The sequence below is a fragment of the Sprattus sprattus genome (genome assembly GCF_963457725.1).
Source record: "Sprattus sprattus genome assembly, chromosome: 9".
Taxonomy (NCBI): Eukaryota; Metazoa; Chordata; class Actinopteri; order Clupeiformes; family Clupeidae; genus Sprattus; species Sprattus sprattus.
The window spans coordinates 9,933,995-9,957,662 of record NC_137928.1 but is presented as its reverse complement, the minus strand read 5'-3'; the positions used below and the strand labels follow the sequence as shown (position 1 = coordinate 9,957,662).

The following is a 23,668-nucleotide window of genomic DNA, read 5'->3' as shown; positions in this document are numbered from 1 at the left end:
ATTCTCCACGTGGGCTCTCAAAACAATATTGACATGCTAAATATAAAAGCAGATGATCAGCGTAATACTACCGACACCTTCATCTGGACAGACACCCTCTGCCTCACACAAATACACATGCACAGGGGGAGAGTAGGCTACACTGCAGAGGGTGTGAGAGTGACTAGGAGTGATGTGTCAGCAGCACTGCACGCACCGTCTCTATTCTTAACACACTGACGCCACGCACAGCGTCAGCACGCACGCAGCGTCACTCCTCCTCCGCTTGGCTCGTCCTCCCTCCCTCCCTCAGTCTCATGTCTCTCTCGTGAGCATGCTGTCTCTCTCTCTCTCTCCAGCTCTGCTGCTCTCTTTAGTCACAGAGAGTCTCATAATCATCCTCCCTTCACCCCCGTTCACACACGTATCTCCGGAAGATCCAACTGTATGTTGGCAAATGATGCTGCAATTCTTCTAGTTGTCACATCTCTCTAGCGACAGGGACCGGTGGTAGGACAAGGTCAATAATCACACACACATATTAGAGGTCAATAATCACACACACATATAAGAGGTCAATAATCACACACACATATTAGAGGTCAATAATCACACACATATATTACAAGTCAGCAGCATAAAACTGTTCCCTAATGTGTGTTACAAACTGATGCTAAATTGCCTAGGTCTTACAAAATGAGCATTTTGTTTAATGTCAACTAGGAGAGAAGAGCCAAGACATCAACATGATTCATTTAAAAATACCTTTTTTCTAATAGGCTCAAGAAACATACAACACTGTGGCTGCAACCTGGTAGAACAAATATTTTCACACATGTGTGTGTGTGTGTGTGTGTGTGTGTACCCTGATGATATGTTCCATTTGACAACATGTGACCTTTTGCCAAAGAGCACCCGTGGCTTTACTTCTGCCCGGACCTAGTGCAGTGCACCACACTCTGTCTTTATAAGTTTGTTTTATGTTTTTTGTGTTTGTGTATTTGTTTATGTTCTTTTTGTGAAGTGTATGCAATTGTCCAATCTGTAATGATACCCAACTTTACTTATCCATCTCCTCTGATGACCCCAGTCCGGTAAATGACCTCACTCGTTGTATCTCCGACATTAAAAATTGGATGGCCCAAAATTTTCTACGGCTAAATGATGCCAAGACAGAGATTCTGGTTGTAGGCCCTAAGGCCCTGAGAAATCACTTCCAACCAATTTTAACCTCCCTCTGGGCAAAACCATGTGAGAATGTAAAAAATTTAGGAGTGACTCTTGATGCAGATCTTAATTTTCAAAAACATACATCTAAAATTACTAAGACAGCCTTTTACCACCTTAGAAATATTTCTAAAGTCCGTGGCTTCCTGTCTTTACAGGATTCTGAAAAATTAGTTCATGCATTCATCTCAAGTCGGTTAGATTACTGCAACGCACTCTATGCTGGTCTAACAAAACAGATGTTAAATAAACTTCAACTTATCCAAAATGCAGCTACTAGAATAGTCACTAGAACTTCAAAATTCAATCATATCACCCCTGTTCTTAAATCACTTCACTGGCTCCCTGTACAACAAAGAATTGAGTTGAAAATACTCCTTCTTGTGTATAAATCACTAAACGGTCTTGCCCCACCCTATATTTCCGATCTGATTTCTCTTTATGATCCATCGCGTTGCCTAAGATCCTCCAATAAATGTCTTCTCACGACCCCAAGAATTAACACCAATGCTGCACACGGTGCCTTTAGCTACTGTGCCCCAACCCTCTGGAATAGCCTACCTTTGGAGTTAAGGTCATCTCACTCAGTGCTTTCTTTCAAAAAGGGAATTAAAACTTTTTTATTTTCTTCAGCCTATTCATGCCTATAGGGTTTGTTTTTAGTTTTTAACACCTCTTTTATTGTTTTTTATCTTATTGTTTTATTTTATTTTATTTCATTTATATACTATACATATAAGTGTATTTGTTTGTGTGTTTATTTTAGATAATTGAATGTTTTCTCTGCACAAAGCACATTGTGTCTATGTATACCATATGAAATGTGCTATATAAATAAACTTGAACTTGAACTTGAACTTAATGCACTTTTGTAAGATATGGCTGCATTTAAAAGTGCTCTTTAACCCTCCTCTTATGTTTGGGGTCAATTTGACCCCATTCAATGTTTAACGTCTCTAAATACATGATTGACATATTTTTTTTTTGCTTCATATTTAATTACTTTCCCTAATTTAATGAGGACAACTGGGTAAACACAAAATGAACATGATGATATGTTTTCAATGTCCTGTACGCATGTTGTATGCACAGGTGTTCTTTGGGGTCAATTTGACCCCACGCTGACAACAACATGTACAATAATATGAAGCCATAAAACACCAGAAGGATATCCTTTTCTTTTCTTTTAGGCAATCAGTGAGATATTATGGTGATCTGCCTATTCCTCCATAGTCGCGTAACATGTATTCTGGATGTAGGGGGTTGGGTGGGGGTATTGTTTTATTTAAAGGGCTATTTAAGTAGTCAACAAACAAACCTAAAGTACACATAAAAAAAACATATATATAACAATGTTTTGGAGGTTTAAATTGGTGGGGTCAAATTGTCCCCTAGCATAAAAGATGTTAGTACATTTGAAGGTAATAGCTAGGAGGGTCAATAAACTTGACCTTGGTTTACAATTTTAACCACAATTGTGACCTCATCAACAGAATCACTGACATGAATATAATTTCATTTAGTTTTGTCTTTGACAAAAAAGGTTCAAAGAAGGCAACACTGTGACTGGCACAGCTGCTGGATGTTTAGATGGGTTGGCTGATGAAGTAAAGCAGCAAGCATACATCTGTATACATAACTTCTCTCATCGTTCAAATAAATCTATATGAAATCTGTCTTGTTATCATAAAGTGTAGGATTGAATTACCCCCCCCCCCCCCAAATAGAAGTAATGTATCTTAATTTACTCGTTCACTGTCTCCTTCCTCATACCAACTACGCACTCCATGGTCCAATCGTGGGCTACTTTTGACATGCAGTGATGCAGTCTACTGCTGTAAGTCGGGGGTGGGTACAGGAATAGCATCGGTGAACAGTAGCGTGTTGGTGTAGGTGTTTCAGAAGTTGGGGGCTGTGGAAGTCATACGGCCATAAGGGTGGCAGGGCATGAGCAAGAAGTCAGCCATTAAACAGATGTAGACTTGGCCAATGGATGGGTGGTAATGAGGATGATATTGTACAAGTTGTGAAACAACGTCATGAAAGTCATCAGAGCAGACGCGCATTAATGTATTTGTGGGAATGATCATTTAGAAATATACTGAGAATGCTTTTGTTAAATCTTAGTTGGCCGTCATGAATTCAAAGCTACTGTACGTGATGGATTCTTCATGTCTGTCTGTTCAGTGACAGTTCAGTGTGCAGCGGGGCCAGGCTGTAGTTAGGTGTTTGACGTGGGGACATTGTTGGATATTGTCCAAACTGGATTCTTCTCATCTGATTTGCTTTAACTGTTCTGATCCAAACACGCGTTGAGAGCTGTTTTGCCGTATTTGATCTTTATCACAGAATAAAACGTGCTAAGTGGTTAACAAAGGAGGAAAGGGTAGTGGGTTTTACCATTTATTTTTTTCAATGACGAATTAAAATGATATTGTTTTATGGCAAAATCAACATTGGGGGGTCCCAGGGCTTTTACCCCCGGAGATCTTTTTTTTAGCTACAGTTTGAACTCACACTTCTAGCATTTTGTGGCAAAAAGGACCACAAATATGCATAGTTTGCTGTTCCTAGTTCGAAGAGATTTGAAGCCATAAACTTGCATAACCAATAGGCCTAATAGATCAAATATTTTTTCGGCATCACAATTCTGATGGTGCAGTGCTTGTGGATACACATGAATCCTCTGCTTGTAGGTCACCCTCAGCCCTTAGATTTTTTTTAAACAAACCGGAATAGCTTGCACACTCTGGCACACTCTTTTCTTCGTGGTAGTTCAGCAACGTTTAGTTTTCCCCTGTTGGCCCCTTCCAAAAACCACCTAGGATGACTAATGGATTGACTGATTAAATATGGGGTAGGGGTCATAGGGTAGATTAATTAAGGATCAATGTATAACATTGATTATTTAATCGTAGTCCTTGACTTCTCATGCATTCAACAGATCCATTTGTTTAGTTCTGCTTGCTACAACTTCCCGCAATGTTTGATGTTCAAAATAACCTGTTTTTACCCAGATCAATGGACACAAAAATATTGTGAAACCTAATGAATGCATCACCCAAAGATTGTCTATACAGACTACGGTATCACCACACCATTCTATGCTCAAATGTCAAGAAATTACAGGCTACCAGGCGAGCAATTCATACTCAAGTAATTTTAAAATCTATAATTGACAGATGTGTTGCCTGGGAGCATTGTACAGAATCCTACCAGACCACAAGGTGTCATTGTTCTTCGAAAAATATTTTTTTTGGCTTGCTTCTTGGGAACCACATGCGTAACGTGCAATTAGAGAAGCTTACTCGCATCCTGATATATAGGCCGTTTCTGTTAATGTCATGCACAACAGAAAGTTAGAGCCAGAACATCACAGCATGAAATTAAAGTATTGAGTTTACATGTGTGTGTGTGCAAATATGTGTCAGAACACATGTGTCTTGTCTTCTCAAATCAGGCTTTTTACATTGTCACCTTCTGAGTAAACTTGTGTGATAGCAAGAGAGATGAAGCAGGTCGGCTAGAAGTCACAAAACTGAACACTAACACATCTCTGAAACTAACAGACTGACCATGTCAAATACCAGTGAAAGTATGACTTACTCCAATACACATATCTCTTAGTTGCATTATCCATGCACTAACAAATAACCATCCCAACATCCTACACACTGGATGTTCAATTCATTTTCTTATGAACAGACTTCCACATTTGATCAACCTTGCCTAAAATAAGTCCCAAAATCATAGAGGAAAAGAGCTTGCTAGATGTGCACAGACAATTTAGTCAAGTAATGAATGGAGGGTTTGTATGTTGCTCTATGATGACCAGGCTGAATTCATCCAGTCATTAGTTTCATCAACATAAGGTCATTCAAACACATATATCAAATGCAATACCACACATTCAGATTTACATTTATTTAGCCTTATAAGTTTTCAAGTAACTTAACGTTTTTTGGATAGCAACACTATTAAAGAGGCCACATGATCCAAAACCAAACAGTCTGCATACTTAAACTAGTGATGCTGCATGGACCCTGATTAACACTTGTGCCTATTTTTAAGGATCTTTTTTTTTCTTCTCATGAATAATGGATTAACCATTGAAAAGAATCAGGAGCAGGAAGTTGAATTCATAATTGCTTTATTTATATATAAAAACACATATACACATATTTTATAGTCAAAGCAGTTGGTAAAAGACTGTATAACTTTTCATGCTTTACCTGCAATGGCATAGTCCACAGCCAGATTAAACCAGCAGTGAATGCTCTTCCTAATTTCCATATCTAAGGGGTACCTGCACCCTGCCTGTCCTTAAGAAAGCGCTAGACATGACGGGCCTTCCTACAGTAAGTGGAGCAGCCCTACCATCCTTGTTCCTAAGAAGGACAGTGGCCTACAGTTCTGCCTGCACTTAAGGAGTGTCATGGACTGATTGAGTGTGGCCTTTACCCCAAAAGATGAAGGTACTGCACGCTCTTGGTACAAGTCTGTCTGTGGTCTAAGGACACATCCTGACAATGTTTTGGCCCTATTTCTTTTGTTTTTAGTTTTTGCTTTGCTTTTTTTTGACAAGTTTCCATTTTGCACTGTAAATATTTGCCCTGTACAGTTTTGATTATCTTTATGAACTATCTGGCCTCATCTGTCGTCTCCGTCGCTGGTTATCCCATCACAAGGACCCTGTAAGGTTCAGTCTGCTGTTATACCTCTAGGGAATGATCACAGAATCTGCTAAGATTCAACCACTGCTACAGCTTTGGCCAATACCGATATGGTTTTGCCCATCCATACTTCATAGTTGTGGCAACTGACAGCATTCCCAGCAGGTGCTTAGAGTGCAAAGCGGTGCTCTTCGCTAAATGCCATTTTTTCCCAACAAGACAAGGACGTCATGTCCACATCTGCTTGGGTAAAGGGACGACAGTGCACAATATCAACCATCGTGGAAACACAACCCCTGACGACTCTACGCTTGACACGTTCTCCGATCAAATGAGCACTCTCCAGGTTAACCTCACCACCAACAGTTAATCTGCCAAATGTACTCCATGGGAGACTCTCTGTAGAAGCAGTGATAAACTGATGGAGTGGCAACTCAACCCAAGTCCACTCACTGATATCTGGTATTCCCTCACAGCAAAGGGTGATTGACTCTACTAACCTGTTAGCAAGAAGTATTTCCAACAATGACCTTCAAAATGAAGATCAAGATAATGACCTCCTGATAACCAAAATCATTAGAAATATTAATTTCCAGTGTGCTTTTCAGTGCAGTGTAGTTTTTTCAGTTACAAAAGACAAAATTAACATTCAATTCCTATTAGGTTCATATAGTATTATACTATGCCATTTCAAATATACTAGATGCCAACACTGAACTACCAAATGCATTTAGACCTACATAACAGATCAATACACAGAGGTGGATTTCTGAAAAAGATCTCCCCACATGAATTTTGCAACTGATATTACTTGTTATACATACATATGAAACATATATTGTGCATATAAATTCACAGAGCAAAAATAGAGCATGTTCCAAGAAAAGGTAGTCTAAACATTAGCTAATATCAAATATGTAACCATGCATTGCAGTTAACATTAGTGTTTTTCAAACCATTAAAAATAATATGATAAAAGAGAGTAAAGTACTCATCAGTCATTGCTTGTAAACCACCTTAGGTGTCCAAACGTAAGTGGGTAACACATCTATCAAAACTGATCTTTCAGGAAAATGTTAAGTGATTGAAGCAGCAGTAGCAGGAGGAGGGAGCAGACATGCCCAGACACCACATTGAGGCCTACCACACTAAGCCGTGTCAGAAGAATTGAAATATTGGCAAAGGTTTGCCTCGTCCTCTGCCATACTGTAGCATTGTGCAGTTACCCTCCTTTTCCTGCTAGTTTTTTTTTTTTTTTGTGTGATTTGAGATGCAAGTGATGAAAATCCTGTCATATGATGGCAAATCTACGTGAAATTGCATTAACTATTTTATCGGAGATAAAACTATATTTTCATATAGTTTCCTTCTGAATTGCAAATGTTATACAACCTGCAAACAACAATCTGTGGCAGCTAAATAGGAAGGTTTTGTCTCGTCAAACTTTGCAAACGAATATTTACTTCAGGGGGAACCTACACGTTACAAAATAACCAACGAGAAAGCAACATGTTAGCGTCGTAAGGTACATAACATACAGCATGTGTTGCTAGGAGCAACCTCCCAAAACATAAACAATGTCTGGCAAAATATGGCCTACTATTGCTGTATAACTGGTCTAAGAATAATTTTACTTGAAAGGAGAAGGTACAAGTTTGACGCTGGGACAATAACTGCACCAACACCACCCACAAGTTATTTTTGTCCAAAACGTAGCGATACATTTATTCTCTATGCGAAGGTAACGTTAGTAACATAACAAATGATTTCGTAGCTTGATAATCGTAGTAGAGAACACATTGAATCAGAAAATATCAAAGAAATGTCCAATAACCAAATGCAGATCCTGCATTGACCAGGAAATAGTGTTACAAAACAACAGAAGCTAACGTTAGCTTACTGTTAGATTGGAACTGTTGTAGCATAGCATCGAATATTTTAGTTGAACACTAGCTAACGCCTACATCCTTCCTGATAGCATAAGCCACAGCTATCCGCTGACTTAGCTCACTAGCTAACGTGAGTTAACTGCTAACACGAAATAATCACGAACTGGCTTTTACCTACTAGCTAATATACTAATTTTAGTGTCCAAACTATTTTTAAGATATCTACCTCTCTGGCGTTGTGTAACGTTATGGCAGTGTGTTTCTCTCCTAGAAAATGCTATCAAACAATGGTGCCAAACAGGATTTCATAAACTTTCAGGGTTGTCTCCATTTGATACTAAGTCCGTAAATTCAACGTACGATGCTCTTTGGTCAACGAAGAAATATCACAGTATTTTAGACCCAGCAACTTTGATTTTCTGTTTTGCTCTTACCAAAGCTAAGCATGTAGCCAGACATAGATCAGACCGCTTTCGATTCACAGTCAAATTATCTGGTTAAACCAACATCTGTCTCCTCCCCTTGCAGTTACCACGGAAACCGGTTGCCATGCAACAAAACACAAAAAAAGACCGAATTTGAGCGTCTTTCGTCAGACGTGCTGGAACGGCGTTTCCAAGGCGACGGAAAGCTATACACACATGCAGAATGGAAGAACCATACACTTCTATTGCATGGTTTTTGTACGTCTGCGAGGACACAACCACATATTTTCACCTTTGTTTACTTCGTGTAAAACGTTGAATAGTTCACATATACGATACACTCAGCCAACGATACATTTCTGTTGAACAGACGGAAGTGTTCGTATTTATTATGTGCAGATCATTAGCAACGTTATTAGCAGGGAAGCTAACATTAGCCAATAGCCTCCAGGTTAACCACGTGCCAGAAGTGCATGGATGTGTATAGTGTATAACAGTAGCTATGCGGAATACTTAAATTGGCGAACATTTGTTTAAAAAAAATAGTAGCGAAATTACTCATCTCCACCGAGTACTAGACATAACGCTCATCACTGCTGACGTCGTGGTGCTGAGTAATTCTTATGTTCCTCACGCGTAGACTCTGGTTCAGCATGTCCTCACTATGAAATTGTACCAGTTTAAACTAAGGTTTCCAGTCATTTCTCCAGATACTGTCATCGTACGTCTCTCGTTAGCCCCCGTGTGAACTCCTACTTTACAGATTGTATTTGATTCTCACGGAAATGTATGACAATGAATCACTATAGGAGTAGCTGATGATGCTTGCAATGACAGTTTCTTTGTATTCGTCACGACAGCCCACTATGTCCTAGGCCTACTGAAGAAGCTTCTTTATTGTAATTGTGTAATCAAGAGAAATGTAATCAATCAACGAATACATCCGACAACTACGTGAATATTTGGATGTATATACTATATATAGTTTAGCCTTCATAGAAATGATTTAACTCTGACATCCAATCCATGGCCAACTAATATTTATTTAGTTCCATAATCTATGCAAGTTTGGGTAAGGTAGGTCATGGTTAAGAAGCCTGGGAGATTCCTCATTTTACAGTGGGAGTTCCTGATTTTCATGACTGCATTTTTCTCTTTAGCCCACATAAGCAGACTGAATTAATGGTGTACGGTGGCCCGCACACACTGTCAACATACAGCTATCCTACATTCTCAAAGTTCAGAGGAAACGATTAGGTTATGTAGACTTATTGTTACTGATTTGGGTTTTTTATATAGATAGCCTACATGAAGGCATCTTAATCTAAATATTTACCTGTTTACACTATTCACTAACCACTTTGTTTTTGATTACTAGTGATAGGCAAGTAATGCATTTATATTATCTTTTCCTTACGCGTGGGAAAGACTATATTGTTGGATGTTGAAATAAGAAGTCAGCTTTTTTCTTAACATTGCCTAAAACAATAGTCATATATATCATTGTCGTGATAGAAACGTTGCTATTTCTGCCAGCAAGTTCTCGATCGGAGAGGGATTCCCTAAACGTCATTACCTAGGATACAGAAAACAAAACAAAGCCACTATAATACCATATTTGGTTATGTACGTCATCGGAACCCCGAGGGCGGGACTAGGGGATCCTACTTTACAATAGGACTACTAAAGCGCTCACACACATTCATTCATAGTTGAACCGCTACAGCACATTGAATTCATATGCTTGGATACATTCGCGGGATGTTATGGAGTTTTAATAGAAGATATTTTGAGAAGAAACACTGCGGATATTGAAACGGATGTCTAACTTTCAAGGGACGTTATCGCTATCTGAAATCTTGAGCGAGTTTGATTCAGCAAAGAAGCTGGATTGCCTTTTTGGTTGCAACTTTTCAAAAATTAAACCAAGACATCTTGATAACGAACTTGAAGAAAAATTGTCAAGGTAAGTGATGATCCGCTACACGGAAAGCTAATATCATGACTGTTTCGAAAACCGACCCTATATTGCTGAAGCCAGTGTGTTAGGTGTTTCACGAATACACAGTAATGCATGTTATGGGTTTGCTTCAATTTGATTTATAATGGGGTTTCGTTGTGGCAGGTAACATCACATGTTTGCCTTTAATCAAAGGCTAGGTGTCCCAGTGTCTCTCGGCTCCGCCGGGGAAATGTTCCAAGGGTTCCCCGTAGACCTCGATACCGGCTCCCGTGGAAGCTCCTCTCCCTCTTTTGAGTCTCAGTGCCTGTCGTCCGTGGACTCCTTCGGGAGCCCACCGATCACTATCGCTAATCCACAAGTGAGTTTTGTTTTGTCTGATATGCATGTGGCTTTTTCACGTTGTCATCAAGGATGGCTACTGTTGAGACTTAAACCATGCTATTGTTGCATAAGTTTAGATTTACCTATTATATTCTCTGTAGGCTTACCCTGCTGTTTGCAAGTGATGTACACTTTCATATGAAAGCTGTTAGTATCATAAATGCCAATATATGGTCCAAATAGCGTTCTCGGATTCGATAAATAATATGAGCCGCATTGCACTTTATCAATAAGTGTATTTAATCGAAATGTTGGAAGAATACGATGAACTGGCAAAACCTTGTTTGTAAAACCGAAAAAGAGCATTTTTCGGTTACTTTAACGTATCAGTAGATATTTATAAAAGTTCCGCTTTGCAACTTATCAGCACATAGGGTAGGATGACAGGACGTCGCAACTCCGGCGTAGTAAACGCATTTTAGGCACCACCCTCGCTGTCCTCACTCGCGTTTCTCAGGCTGCGCTGTGACGTAAATGCGTTCTATTTTGGAGTGTTACGTCGGGTTGCTAAGGGGAACACAGTGGGTGTGACGATGGGAGGAGTATAAAGACACTCAAGAGGAACTATTTCAGAGCAACTATTGGCTATGGTGTCTTGTTCAAAGCCGCACGTCATAGTGCTTGACACGATTTCACATGAATATGAATTAAAATACTAACTGACAATGGCATCACCTCAGTTCTAAATAAAGACGGGACAGGTTTAGGAGGCTCAGTGCATATTGTGTAGTAGTATCCCACTAGATGTGCTGCTATTTTTGTCTATGGTGCAGGGGGCTTCATCGTTCTTCAGCTTTAGCTGACCAGCATGAATTTAGTTCGGTTTGTTGAAGCACTAAACATTATTTAGTCATTGTGCTATGCTGTACGAATACAAAAAAACACAATTACATGAATGACTTAATTCATTCTTTATTATAAATACAAAAAGCAGGGGCATAGACACGTTAAAATGCCCAGAGAATGAATACATCTTTTAGGCAATAATCAATGATGAAATATTACTTCATATGATTTCATATGACATTCCTTGAAATAAATAAACCGAGTTGTGGCCCGATATGACAATATGTCAATAATCGATATGACAAAGTACTACTAATCAGTGCAATTAATTTAAACCACGACACTAGTAACTTAACATTTTCCCAGGTATGTCATTACAGCTGTTTCAGAGCTGCAGAAATTGCATTGCAGATCTCAAGGCTCTGTGCTTTTTTTTGTCTGTGTCTATCAGGAGTGTGGTTCAACTGCTAGTGGGGTGGGGGCAGGCCGAGGGACTGCAGGCAGTGGAACAGGGGTGGAAATGCCAGGTTCGTTTGTGCCTACGGTGACCGCAATCACCACCAGTCAAGACCTGCAGTGGATGGTGCAACCCACACTCGTCTCTTCAGTTGCCCCTGGTCAGAGCAACGCAGGACCGTCCACCATGACCCAGCCAGTGGCCCTGGACCCTTATGATCTACCGGGGACAAGCTACTCTACTGGGTCCCGATTCACCCCACCAAGTTCTGACACTCCTGGTCCAGTTCGTTCATCTCGGGCTCGCAGCCGCCGCACACGGGAAGAGGGGGTATGTCTGACCTAGTGCTCAGGGATTACTGCAAGTAGTTACTGTAGATGCTCATGTCACAAGTTAATGAAAGCCAAGAAAGGCCTAAAGAGCAAAGATTGATTGCATTTAGTTTAAAATCTACATGAGAGGAAAGGAGGATGAGGAGTGATGTCTTATTCAATTACTTTCAGTTGACACCAGAGGAGGAGGAGAGGAGAAAAGTACGGCGCGAGCGCAACAAGCAAGCTGCTGCCAAGTGCCGCAATCGGCGGCGTGACCTTACAGACAAGCTGCAGTCTGTAAGTGATATTGTTCTTACTGTCTGATGACCACCACACACAGTCACCAGAATGTTCATTAGAAGAGTTGTTCGAAATGTCGAGTGTTCTGTGACTACATGGTTCTTTTCATGATGTAGGCCTACCTAAACAGTACATCTTATGTTACGCAAACACACTTAATGTTAAACTTGATTATTAATAAAAGAAAATACCTTGGGACAACTGTTATTCGTAGTAATTAAAGTGACTATTGTGAGCCTTTGTGAGGAAAAACAACAAATAGTGTACAATAATTCTGATATTATCTATACTGCTGTGTTTGCTGTTCCCACAGGAGACAGATGTATTGGAGGAGGAGAAATCTGAGCTGGAGGCTGAAATATCCGAGCTTCAGAAAGAGAAGGAGCGCCTGGAGTTTGTCCTGGTGGCACACCAGCCTGGCTGCAAGATCCCTTACCAGGACCCACCATTGGTGCCTCTCCAGCAGGCTCACCCCCCACTGCCGGCTACTGTGTCTGTGCTGGGCCTGACTGTGAAGGATGACACTTTCTACCTGCCTCCTGCCTACTCGTCGCACCATCAACCAACCACACAGACGCAGGCAGCAGGTCAGCCACAGCCTGGGATGATGCAGGAGGTAGCTTTTTCTACTTCTTTCTATGGGCAAGTTGAGCGGTCACAGGGCAGCCCATGCCCTGTTGCCACCGCAGGTGGTGGTGGTAACATCCCTGACGCCAGTTGCTACAATCCCTCATACACATCTTCATTTGTGTTCACCTACCCAGAGGAAGCCTGCGGGGCCAGCGCTAACCAGTGGAATAGCACTAGCGATCAGTCATCTGACTCCCTAAACTCTCCCTCACTTATAGCTCTCTGATTGATCCTCAGTCTACCTTCTTTACAAGTTCATATTCAAGTTCATCAGCATACATTATTTCAGCCATGGTGGCTTATGAGAGGAAATGTGCTGCATATGTTACAGAGCCATCGGGCTAATTTTCAGTACCCATTATTAAACCCTAGACCTTTTAAGGCAAACATATCACAGTTTAATGGCTTGGCATAACTAGCCTCACTGTGTAGTAGTCCTCTCTTAATTCATAATTAAAGCAGCATTATGGAGTTTTGTTCTACCGAACTAACGACTTGAAAAGCATGCAAAAACCTTGCAAACACAAACATCAGTCTTTTGGTGGTATTGTTTGCAATGTTGTGCTGTGGCTTTTCTTAACATTTTTAAGACCTGTTCCATCCCAGACCAAAGAACCAGATAGTATATAAACTGGACAGCTACTGGGAACAACAGGTTGTTTATCTGTCCTTCACATTATTATTTTCCATCAAAATGAATTTGAAGGCGATACCAAAAGTGTATAAAAACAAACCTCAAAAAGTGACAAAATTGCTACATAGTGTTGCTTTAATTCCGTGCGGTTCTGTGACACAATTCATTGCCTCTCCTCTCACCATTATGTAGATGCACGCAAACGCACACGCACACACGCACACACACACACACACACACACACACACACACACACACACACACACACACACAGATACATGTATATCAATTTAAGCCACTTGCATATGAGATGACTGATGCCCACCTGCCTTTATACATCCACATTTACTCTCTTTGTTGTCGTTTTGTGTTTTCTTCATTATTATCTCCATCTCTGTCCTATTGCTCACTGACTGTACGCAGAATGTATTTTATGAGAAATGAGGAAAAGGGGTCTTGTGATTGTATTATAGGGGATTTTGCCTCACCTCAAACTCCCCCCTGTCCATCTCCTGATTGGTCCAAAGCTGGAACTTGGAATTATGGGATTATTTTTCTGCCTTTTTTTCCTGTCTTTCTTTGAATTCTCTATCAACCACATCTCCATCTGTTTCTCCTATCTCCTGTCTTTTTGTCTCTGCTTCTCTCTGAAGCCCTCCACATCTGAGTGCCCAACGGCCCCCGACAGCCCCTGGGAACTTGACTGAGCTCCAGCCACCTTCAGAACCCCTCCCTCCCCAGCATGGAGCTGCACACAGAGGATCAATGGAGATTTTCACTCCAAACTGACCAATTATGGAGAAAAAAAAGAAACAGTGAAATCACATCCACAGTAACTGACATTCAAAATAAGAGGACTCTGCTACATAATGCCAAAAAGACGAGATTGTTCTCTCTTAGTCTCTGGATGGGTCACCTGATTTTGAACAGCCAAGTTGATCTGTGCTCACAGATGAGATGAGCCAAGCCCAAGACAGGGTAGCCAAGCAGTGGGTGTGTTAGAGAAAAAGAAAAAAAAGCTTTGATAGCTTCGAGGTCAAGAATAAATTGCAAAATGAATATATTAATTACAAATATTTTTAAAAATAAATGTACAGTATCCCTCTATTATCACGGAAAAGGCTGAGAAGTTGTGCTGTCCACAGATCTCAGTATGATTTTGTGTATGGTTCTTCCTTCTCTTCTTGTATATTACTGTTTTCTGTTGTTATTGTGTGTTCCAATAATAGTGTTAAACTTGACTGAAAAAAGAGGCATATTATATGGTTAGGTTTCTTTACTGTTAAGAGGAGAGAAACCCATTTGCTGATTGCTTTCATGCAGGTGACATGCTGTGACATGTCATGACATGACATGTGACATGAAAAGTATTTGAGAGGGTCTGGGAGGAACCCTTTGCTTTTAAACAGGTGGCCTTTGTGATTCTGTGGTCTATTTCAGGTTGTTCTTAACCTTGCGAGTGGATTTTTGGCTCTGAAGTGTTTTCTGTTGCAGGCTTGTAGGCTTTTGAAGTCTATGCTCTTCAATTGATTGCCTTAGAACAGTACTCCAATGGTAAAACTATTACAAACTATGACAAATCCTTGGTTTTAGAGTATGAAGCCAAACTAATCTCCAATAGACAATCAATGGCAGCAACATTATATGCACTTATAAACTTCTAATGCCGACATGTAATATACAGTAACAGTTGGTCCCCCACTGCCAATATCATGGTGTGACCTAATCGAAAACTGAATGCATGTAATCCTATACCTGAGTATTGTACTGCTTTGCTCTCAAAAAAATGTTGTGGGTGGTGATATGTGTCTGTATATCCCTTAAACTTGCATTTGAGAAGGTGAAATTGATTGGTTGTTGCTAGGTAGACAAACCTGCATTAAAAAAGGTAACTGGGGCTATTAGTCAATGGTATAGCGACTTGCTATAAAGCTGTTGGGTAAATTATTTGAATTTACATTTTTGCAGCAAGTGTGTTAAAATGTGTATTAATAATTAACAAATTATATTGCTAAGCCATGCTTGAATCCTGTCACTTTAATTTTCTATAACTCTCAAACCATGCATTTGAGAAACGACACCATACCATTTTAATTTGAATAAGTCATGGCTATAGAATTAAATGTTTGTAAGTTTGTTTAGAGATTTAACATTGGAACATTTGTTTAAGGGAGTTATTGAGGGAAAGCACAAAAAGCACGACACAAGAAGGAAAGTGTCTTTAAATATGAATCCTTTATTTTCCTGTGAATTGTTATTACGTTTTATTTTGAACATTTAAATGTTTGAGTGTTGATTTAAAATTTTGTAATACCTTTGTTCCTCCCATATACTTGTGCCATTGCTGCCGAATAGATGAACTTTGTGAGCCTTACAGTAGTTTGTTTGTCTACTGGTGTCTTTTTTGTTAAGATTATTTCATCTGATTCGGTCTAGCAACTTAAGAGGTTATGTTGTCTACTATAAGCCTTTTTATGTCATAAAAGTGTAGGTTTATATGCATGTGTGTATGTATCCATATACACACACAAATATGCTCACATGCAGTATATATACACATGTTACTTATACATACAGTATACTGTACATGTACACAGATTGTACAAAATATGATTATTTGAATATATAAAATTGCTATTTTTGTCAATGAACAAAGTGGGGTTAAACAGTTGGTCTGATATCAATGAAGATATTTTTCTCACAGAAAAAAACTGTACCCTCCCCTTTCCTCAAACTGAGAAGCATTACCACTGCCTTGATCCCTGCTATGGAGGTGTTCCGAAACAACACCATAGGTTGTATATAGTTACTATACATCATTTCGAACACATATTATAAATGTACAATGCGTTTTTATACTGCCTTGTCTTTGCATCTGTAAGTTTGGTTTATTGAAAATTGGGCCAATACCAACATCTCTGTGGACAAAGCATTCATGACAGAAAATGGAAAAGACACCTTTTGAAAGTCATAACGAGTACTGTTATTAGAAGATGGGGGATTTTACACAGTGGGAAACTGGCAACAGCAAGCCTATTTGTATGCATCCTGTATAAATGGGTCATTTTGGTTTGAGTTTCCCAGATCAATGGCTCACATTCTGTCCAAGGTTGAACCCATGATTTCAAACTGGATTTGATTATAAAGGCAAAGGAGGGTACATTTAAGAGACCCTCACTTAACTGAAGTGAATGGAATTGATGAAATCCAAATCCAACTTATTTGGATTTTTTTTTCTTGTCAGTTGTATGGTAGCTTTTATTTTGGAATATACAAGAATGCGTTGTGTTAAATCATTAAAGACAAAAATGGGTTCATTCAGTTATGTTTTTTTTCTTGCATTGCTGTTTGCCGGTAGCTGTTCACTAAGCAATGAAAATTGAGGACAAAAAAAAGTTTCAGTGTACGTTGATGATTGAGTGGCACAAGAACAAGAACCTTCACACATTTACTTCACATTTTAGTTGATCTAGTGAAGGATCAAGTTCAGATAAGACAAAAGTCATTGCGCATTTGCAAATGTCTACATAAACACATTTTCATGAATTAACTGTTTAGCTAGACTCTGTGTAAACAAACATCTGTGTTCAATGGTCTAGAACCATTTCATTAGATTCAAATTGAGCTGAGGGATAACCTATAATTGCAAATGTGCTGGTTGTCAAAGATTATTTGATCAGTAATTCTAGCAAACAGAAAACGTTTTACATGTAGAAACAGTCAGTCATCACCCAAACTCACTGTCATCAGTCCATATCCCTCGTCTGTAATTTTTTTTTTTTTGTAGGGTATGTTTACATTTTTACTACATTCCTTTTACTTACATGATATTATTGCTGAGGTCTTTTAGAATATATAATCAGATATTCCATTTGTTTTTAGTAAAGGGAAATGTACAAAAACATCAAGGCATGTCAGTCAACTTAGAAAAGTCTAAAAGGCATTGGACTGTAGAGGGTGACCAAAGTATGCAACAACTTCTTAATTTTTCATTTCCAGTCTATCAGAAACACATAAGAAATTGTAGCTACAGTAAGGAGGAGGCCAATCAGTCTAGTAGGACATAGGTGCTCAGGAAACTTCATGTCATTATGTCTAGGGCATGGCTGTATGCACTCACAGTAAGTTACGTGCCAGGGCGTTTCTAGCTATTGATAAGATCCGGGGCAAGTCAAGTAAAGAGACTTTGGTAGGTTGGGAGTTATCTAGTATCTAGAGTAGTTTTACATGCGTGACAAAACAGAAAACAACTTCTATTTCTATTTTATCCCTATACTGTATATGTATGTGTTTTTGTTCCCCAAGTGCACTTTGGCAATACTTTTTCTTATGGTCATGTCAATAAAGCAAGTCTATTTGGACTTAATTGAACTGAGAGAGTGTGAGAGAGAGACCTTCACTTGAGAAACTTGGCCAGGCAGTTTACTAATTATAAGAGCTGTCTAGCTTGGGTGTAATATAGTGACGTATTTCTTATCATCAGCATAATTCAATACATTCTCTAATACCCAAGCTCAGTTATGTATCTTGAGCTTTCTTCTTAAAATAGCCATGAAGGCTTTTCTTTTTTTATAGTTTTTTTTTACTTTCAGGTTCCAGACAAGTCAAGTTTTAAACTGTTACATAGTCTGTTGTTTGCACTTCCATTTCCTGAAAATATTTGGGCATAGCCTGCCTTAAAATATTATGCTCTGTGATCAGACCTAGCCATGCCACTGGTTTCATGTCATTTGATCAACGATTGGCCGAGATATATGCTAATTTCCTAAATCATTGGCTGTAACAGACAAATGTTTTTGAAAACAAAAAGTCTAATGAAAAATTTTGACTGAAGAACACCTATGCCAAATTTGGTGAAGGTTTGTAGCGGCTGAAAACTTTCACCTCTAAGGTTTTTGATTAAAAAAAAATATGGCGACCACATATATTTGGCTGACATTATAGGTTGACATGTACCATCTTTGGGATATCATTAAGATATCAGCAGACATAACAACCATTTTAATCAGGTCAACACATTAAAATAAATTAGCAAAATGCATTGTAGATTATTGCATCGCCCTCCAGTGGCCAAATGACACCGGTATAACTCAGGGGTCCCGGGTCCATAAACCAGTTTTGTTCCCTTGTTTGGTGTCAATACACCAAACAGTTGAGAGAGAGGTTGCTGAGATATCTCACCTCCTGTTTGGCGGCTTCGCTGCTGATTTTGATTGGCTGTAACAGATTTTTTTTTATCCATTTGATACATTTTGGAAAGCTTGGTCTGAAGATTATCTGCAGCAAGTTGGACACAAATTGTGGTCTGAGAGATTGTTTTAAACCTTTATATAAAATCATTTGATTTGATTATCAAATCCTTAAATATCAGGCATAATCAAAATAAACTTGTCCCCCATACCATAAAGTTACATTCAAACGGGATAGAGGCATAGGACAGTTTTAAGGGCTCAGTGATGTGTAAGATCCCTTGTGCCCCCTGCTTGTGAAAGAAGAAAAGTGCATGTTGCAGTGGAATGCAGCATCAGAGGCAAGGCAACCAACCTCCTACTTCCTGCATGATAACGACCTATATCATGATGTACTGTAATCTTTGAATCCAGTAATGTTCAAGAAATATTAATCACTAGACTTTCCAATGTACCCAGCAATTATTGTAATTCCTATGTTTTTTTTATATATCACCTGCGTAATGCAAGTTTTATTTAGTGGCACAATTTATACACATTGGTTATTCAAACTGCTTTACAAATGAGCAGATACAAGAACAGAGTGTGATTGGAAACTTGTGCATTTATCTGTGCATGTCCTTAGCTTGTTAACAGAATATTAACTACTGACTGTAACAAAACCTCAGTCTGATATTTCCCAGCATGACCGAACGGTTGAGGTTAGAAAGTTGTTTATTATTTGGCATATATAGCTCCTTCCATTTTGTAAATGAAAAGAAATGTTAATTGTAAATAGAAAACATGTCGTTTTGTTCAGCTCTCAAGTCTTCCCATGACACAGTTTGTTTCAGGCGTTGCCTAGCAACCAATTACTTGCTAACTTCAAGTTACACTGATAAATAGAAAGGAGTTCCAGGCAATGTTGTCAATGTCCCCCTTTAGTGCCCATGGGCCCATGCCCACACAATCCTTAGTTTAATCAGTAAAGTGTTGTTCATGCCACATTATCCTCCCACTGAGCGCAATGCAGTTGAAGTCCTATGATTGGCACTCTTTAAAATATTGTTGTGTAGTCAGTGACAAGATTCATTACTTATGAATACATTTTCATAAAGTTAAGGATGTTCTGAACAAATTTCACCCTACTTGTATTAAGACACAATCCTATGTATCATTAGTAGAGTGCAGTATGTGTCACAGTGTCTTTATATTGAACATAAGGCTACTTTGCCTGTTTGATCAGCTATTGATCAGCTATCAGCCAATTATTGTGGTGACGAGATTCATCACAAAATATGTTTTAATGAGCCGACACCCAAACACAACTTGCAGCCTCTGTCTTCGCCCACTAACTGACTGAGGTTCTGCGGAGTTGGGAGGACATCATAAGTGGCTCCAATGATTAATTCAATGTGGCTAGCGTCCATAGCCCATTGCCCTTGCTTTACTTGAGAAGCTGCTGCTGCTTGTCTAGTTTCCTCTTCTTGCTCACGAACATAGCTAGTTCTGCCTGCTCTCCAGCAATGCATCCTTAGCTTTGCTTTCCAACTGTCACCTAGCCCAAACCCTGCTCTTCCACTCTGTACCTGCCCAATTATATCCCTATGGTGTAATGCGCCTTGTGCATGTTGAACCGCTTCTTGTGGATTCCACTTATTCCCTGTTTTCATCATTGGAGTAAAGACTACTGGATCCTTAGACTATGACAGTCATCTCCAGGCTGGTCTTAGCACATTAAAACTCCTCCACCAAGCTGGTCATTGGTAACTCCAAAATTCCTTTTCCATACAAATCTACAGTACTTAGACAACATGCCACCCCAAGCCTATTCCAGGCTTATTCATGACTCTGAAATGTCTGAACCTCTGAAAACCTGGGATTCCTGCTTTCTGCACGGAAATGTCTATCTAAACTTTTTGCCTTTAGATAGGAGCCCAACCACCTTGCTACCACACAAAAGAAGGTCCCGCATTAATAAGACCAACAGGTCGGAATCAGCCTGTCGACAACGTTTTTCTGATCACCATGAGCTTCTATAGATATTTCCAAACATCAGGCACTCCTTTATAGACGTGATAAGGTACCCTGTTAAGACCAGTAGACGATGCAGCCTTTGCACAACGCACAACCTCTTGTACCTCTCTCCACCTGGGCAGGCCATAATCTATTGGTGAACCTGTCTCTCCAGTTCGAGGAATGTCTGCTGGTGAGACGAGATCTATGTGCCCGTGGATGTAAGTGTACCCTCTATTTTTTCGTCTACACGTTTCTTACAAGTTGTTCCTTCGAGTCTGCTTGGATGCAGTTGGTGCCCTTGTAGCATAGTGGCCATCAAAACATTGAAGTGTACACGGATGTCAGCACAGAGCCTCACATACACCATCTAACGACTTAATGTATGTCCTAAAAGGTAGGATTGGCTAGTACTTGTTGCCTTGGTTGGTTAGGTTGGCTAGTACTTGTTGGTTAGGTTGGCTAGGGTTAGGAATGAGAGGAGTGAGATGGCAGAGAGTAGGGATGGGTCTTCACAGCATACAGTTGGGAAAAAAACACTTGCTGGACTTGACAGGACATGTCACATGCAGGGGCGTAGCCAGAACATTATTTCTGGGGGGGCCGGCTCTGGCCATTCTTTTATTTAGGGTGGCACTTGATTGTCAAAAACTACTATTTTACAACTCACACGCTGCATCAATCAGAGCAGCAGTTTTCTAACGGCTCATCTAGCCATAAACAATGTATTGAACCTTCTTATGGACACAAATTATGTTTTATTAATAATCCCATGTTATTGGAATGGGTGCTTTAATAATGTGCAAGTGTGATTTGTCATGACTAGGGCGTTGGTTCGGGACCTTAACATGAGACGGGGATGTTTTTGAGTGAAAGTGACAGACACGATATGAATTGTCATTTTAGGCGATAATTTCTTAAGGGTCAACTGTAGCATTTTAAGTGCAATATTCCATTAATTGGAAAGAATATATAATATATAAAGAGAAAGAAAAGCAAAAACATAACATCACACACACACACACAATTCCCATAATACATACAGAAAAATAAATATCAACAATATAGCCTATACAATGTACATTGAACAGTATCACTACAAACAGTGAACAATATCACTAGGTTACTATATCAATCAGATTGTGGTGCTGAATGAAAACAGAGCACTGACAAACCAGGTCTAGAAGGGGCACTCTCTGTTTGCTTGTGTGTGTGTGACTGAGTGAGTGAGTGAGTGTGTGAATGAGTGAGTGAATGAGTGAGTGAGTGAGTGAAGATCTATGCCAATTATTTTACAATTGTCTTTTGTGTTTGTTAGTGGTCGGGTCTTCACTTGTGAAGTATCCTAAACTGCCTACCACTCACCCTTGAAGTTCCTGTTTTGTTCTCCCTGGAGTGTCTTGAGATAATTTAGTTGAGGGTGCGCTGGAGCTTTACCCCTGGACTTGGAAATGTCTGTAAAACACCATACAATCCCATTAATATCAGCTTTTAACATAAGTGCTATCCACTTCCAATTACATGTTGTTCTTTTATTGTGTTTTTTAAGACTAAACATGCAATCATTAACATTTTACAGAGTGAAAAATATATGTTTATTATATGGCCAGACTTAAAATTATCATTACCATAACCCGACCAACCCTGTCCCATTCTTCAGCTACTGATAACCACTCACCTGGTGACCTCAAACTTGTTTATCATTCAGTTCTCCTCTCCCAGATTCGCTCTTCTCCTCTCTGACAACTAGTCTCCTGAACATTCACTGCCACTGGCTTCTTCCCTTTCTGCACCTGTTCTGTTTTCTCCACTAGCTTCTTCTGTTTCCCTTACATCTATTTCTGCGATATTCTCTGTCATGCTTTTCCTGCACTTATCCTTTTAATTGTGTCATTTTAAAGAAAAGTTTAACACACCATTAACTATAGACTGCTTTATTTCAATTTCAAGTGTAAACTAGCGACAGTGTGTTATCTCTATGACTAAGTGAGACGTGGGAATGGACTTAAGCTAACTAGCTAGCGCTAGCTCGCTAGCCAGATATAATCTTAAAAGTTTCAAAAATAACAGCAGCAGCCTAACTCAACTCACTCTGCCACAATTCCTCAACGTAAACACATTCTTACACTTTTAATTGAGTGTGAAGATGACTTCATTATCTTATCATTTCAATGATCCTTTCAAGTATTACCAACTTACTCACCTGTTAGTTACAGTGGTATCCAGTGGTTAGCTGCTAGTCTCCATTGAAACGCTGTCAGAATGCAGGTTGGTTTTTGTCTTGCGCTGTTGATGGGGGCGTGGCTCAACATGTTGCGAAAATGGGGCTTGTAGAAGTGACAAATGACAATAAAAGACGACTTGATAAAAAATATACTAATGCATTAATTTTAGCTTTATACCTTTTCTGTTCAGGAGGGTGTTTTTTTTTTTTTTTTTTTGCCGTGCTGTGAGGTTGGGCAGGGGGGGCCGGCAGGGTGGCCATTCTCTGACCAATGGTGGCCGTGGCCACGCCCCTGGTCACATGAATCACATGCATTTAGCTAAAGTGAAAGTGAAAGTCCTCTCTATAGTCCTCTCTAAAGACTGTGATTAGGCTAATTGTGGTACAGTTTTGTTTCTACATTTTACCTGGAGGTAAGAATATATCTTATTTGAGAATATAAATAACACAATCCTCAAAAGTAATTAGATACATGCTTTAAATACAGTCTGAATTGAAATACTGCCCGTTTCCAACAAACATCGTGTTCCTTAATAATATCGTATGGGAATAAACCATCTGAGAAAATGTTTACAGAAAATGAGTCCATGGCAACAGTACAC

At 39.5% G+C, this 23,668-nt stretch overlaps 1 protein-coding gene across 1 annotated transcript; it reads left to right on the top strand.

Annotated features, from left to right (window-relative positions):
• Nucleotides 1-10,385: 10,385 nt before the first annotated feature.
• fosb (FBJ murine osteosarcoma viral oncogene homolog B) lies at nucleotides 10,386-13,250 on the top strand (the record flags this gene model as incomplete). Its single annotated transcript, XM_080845140.1, has 4 exons — nucleotides 10,386-10,514; nucleotides 11,775-12,110; nucleotides 12,284-12,391; nucleotides 12,708-13,250. 4 exons carry the CDS (start codon nucleotides 10,386-10,388, stop codon nucleotides 13,248-13,250), a joined length of 1,116 nt encoding a protein of 371 aa, XP_080701266.1.
• Between the last annotated feature and the right edge of the window lie 10,418 nt (nucleotides 13,251-23,668).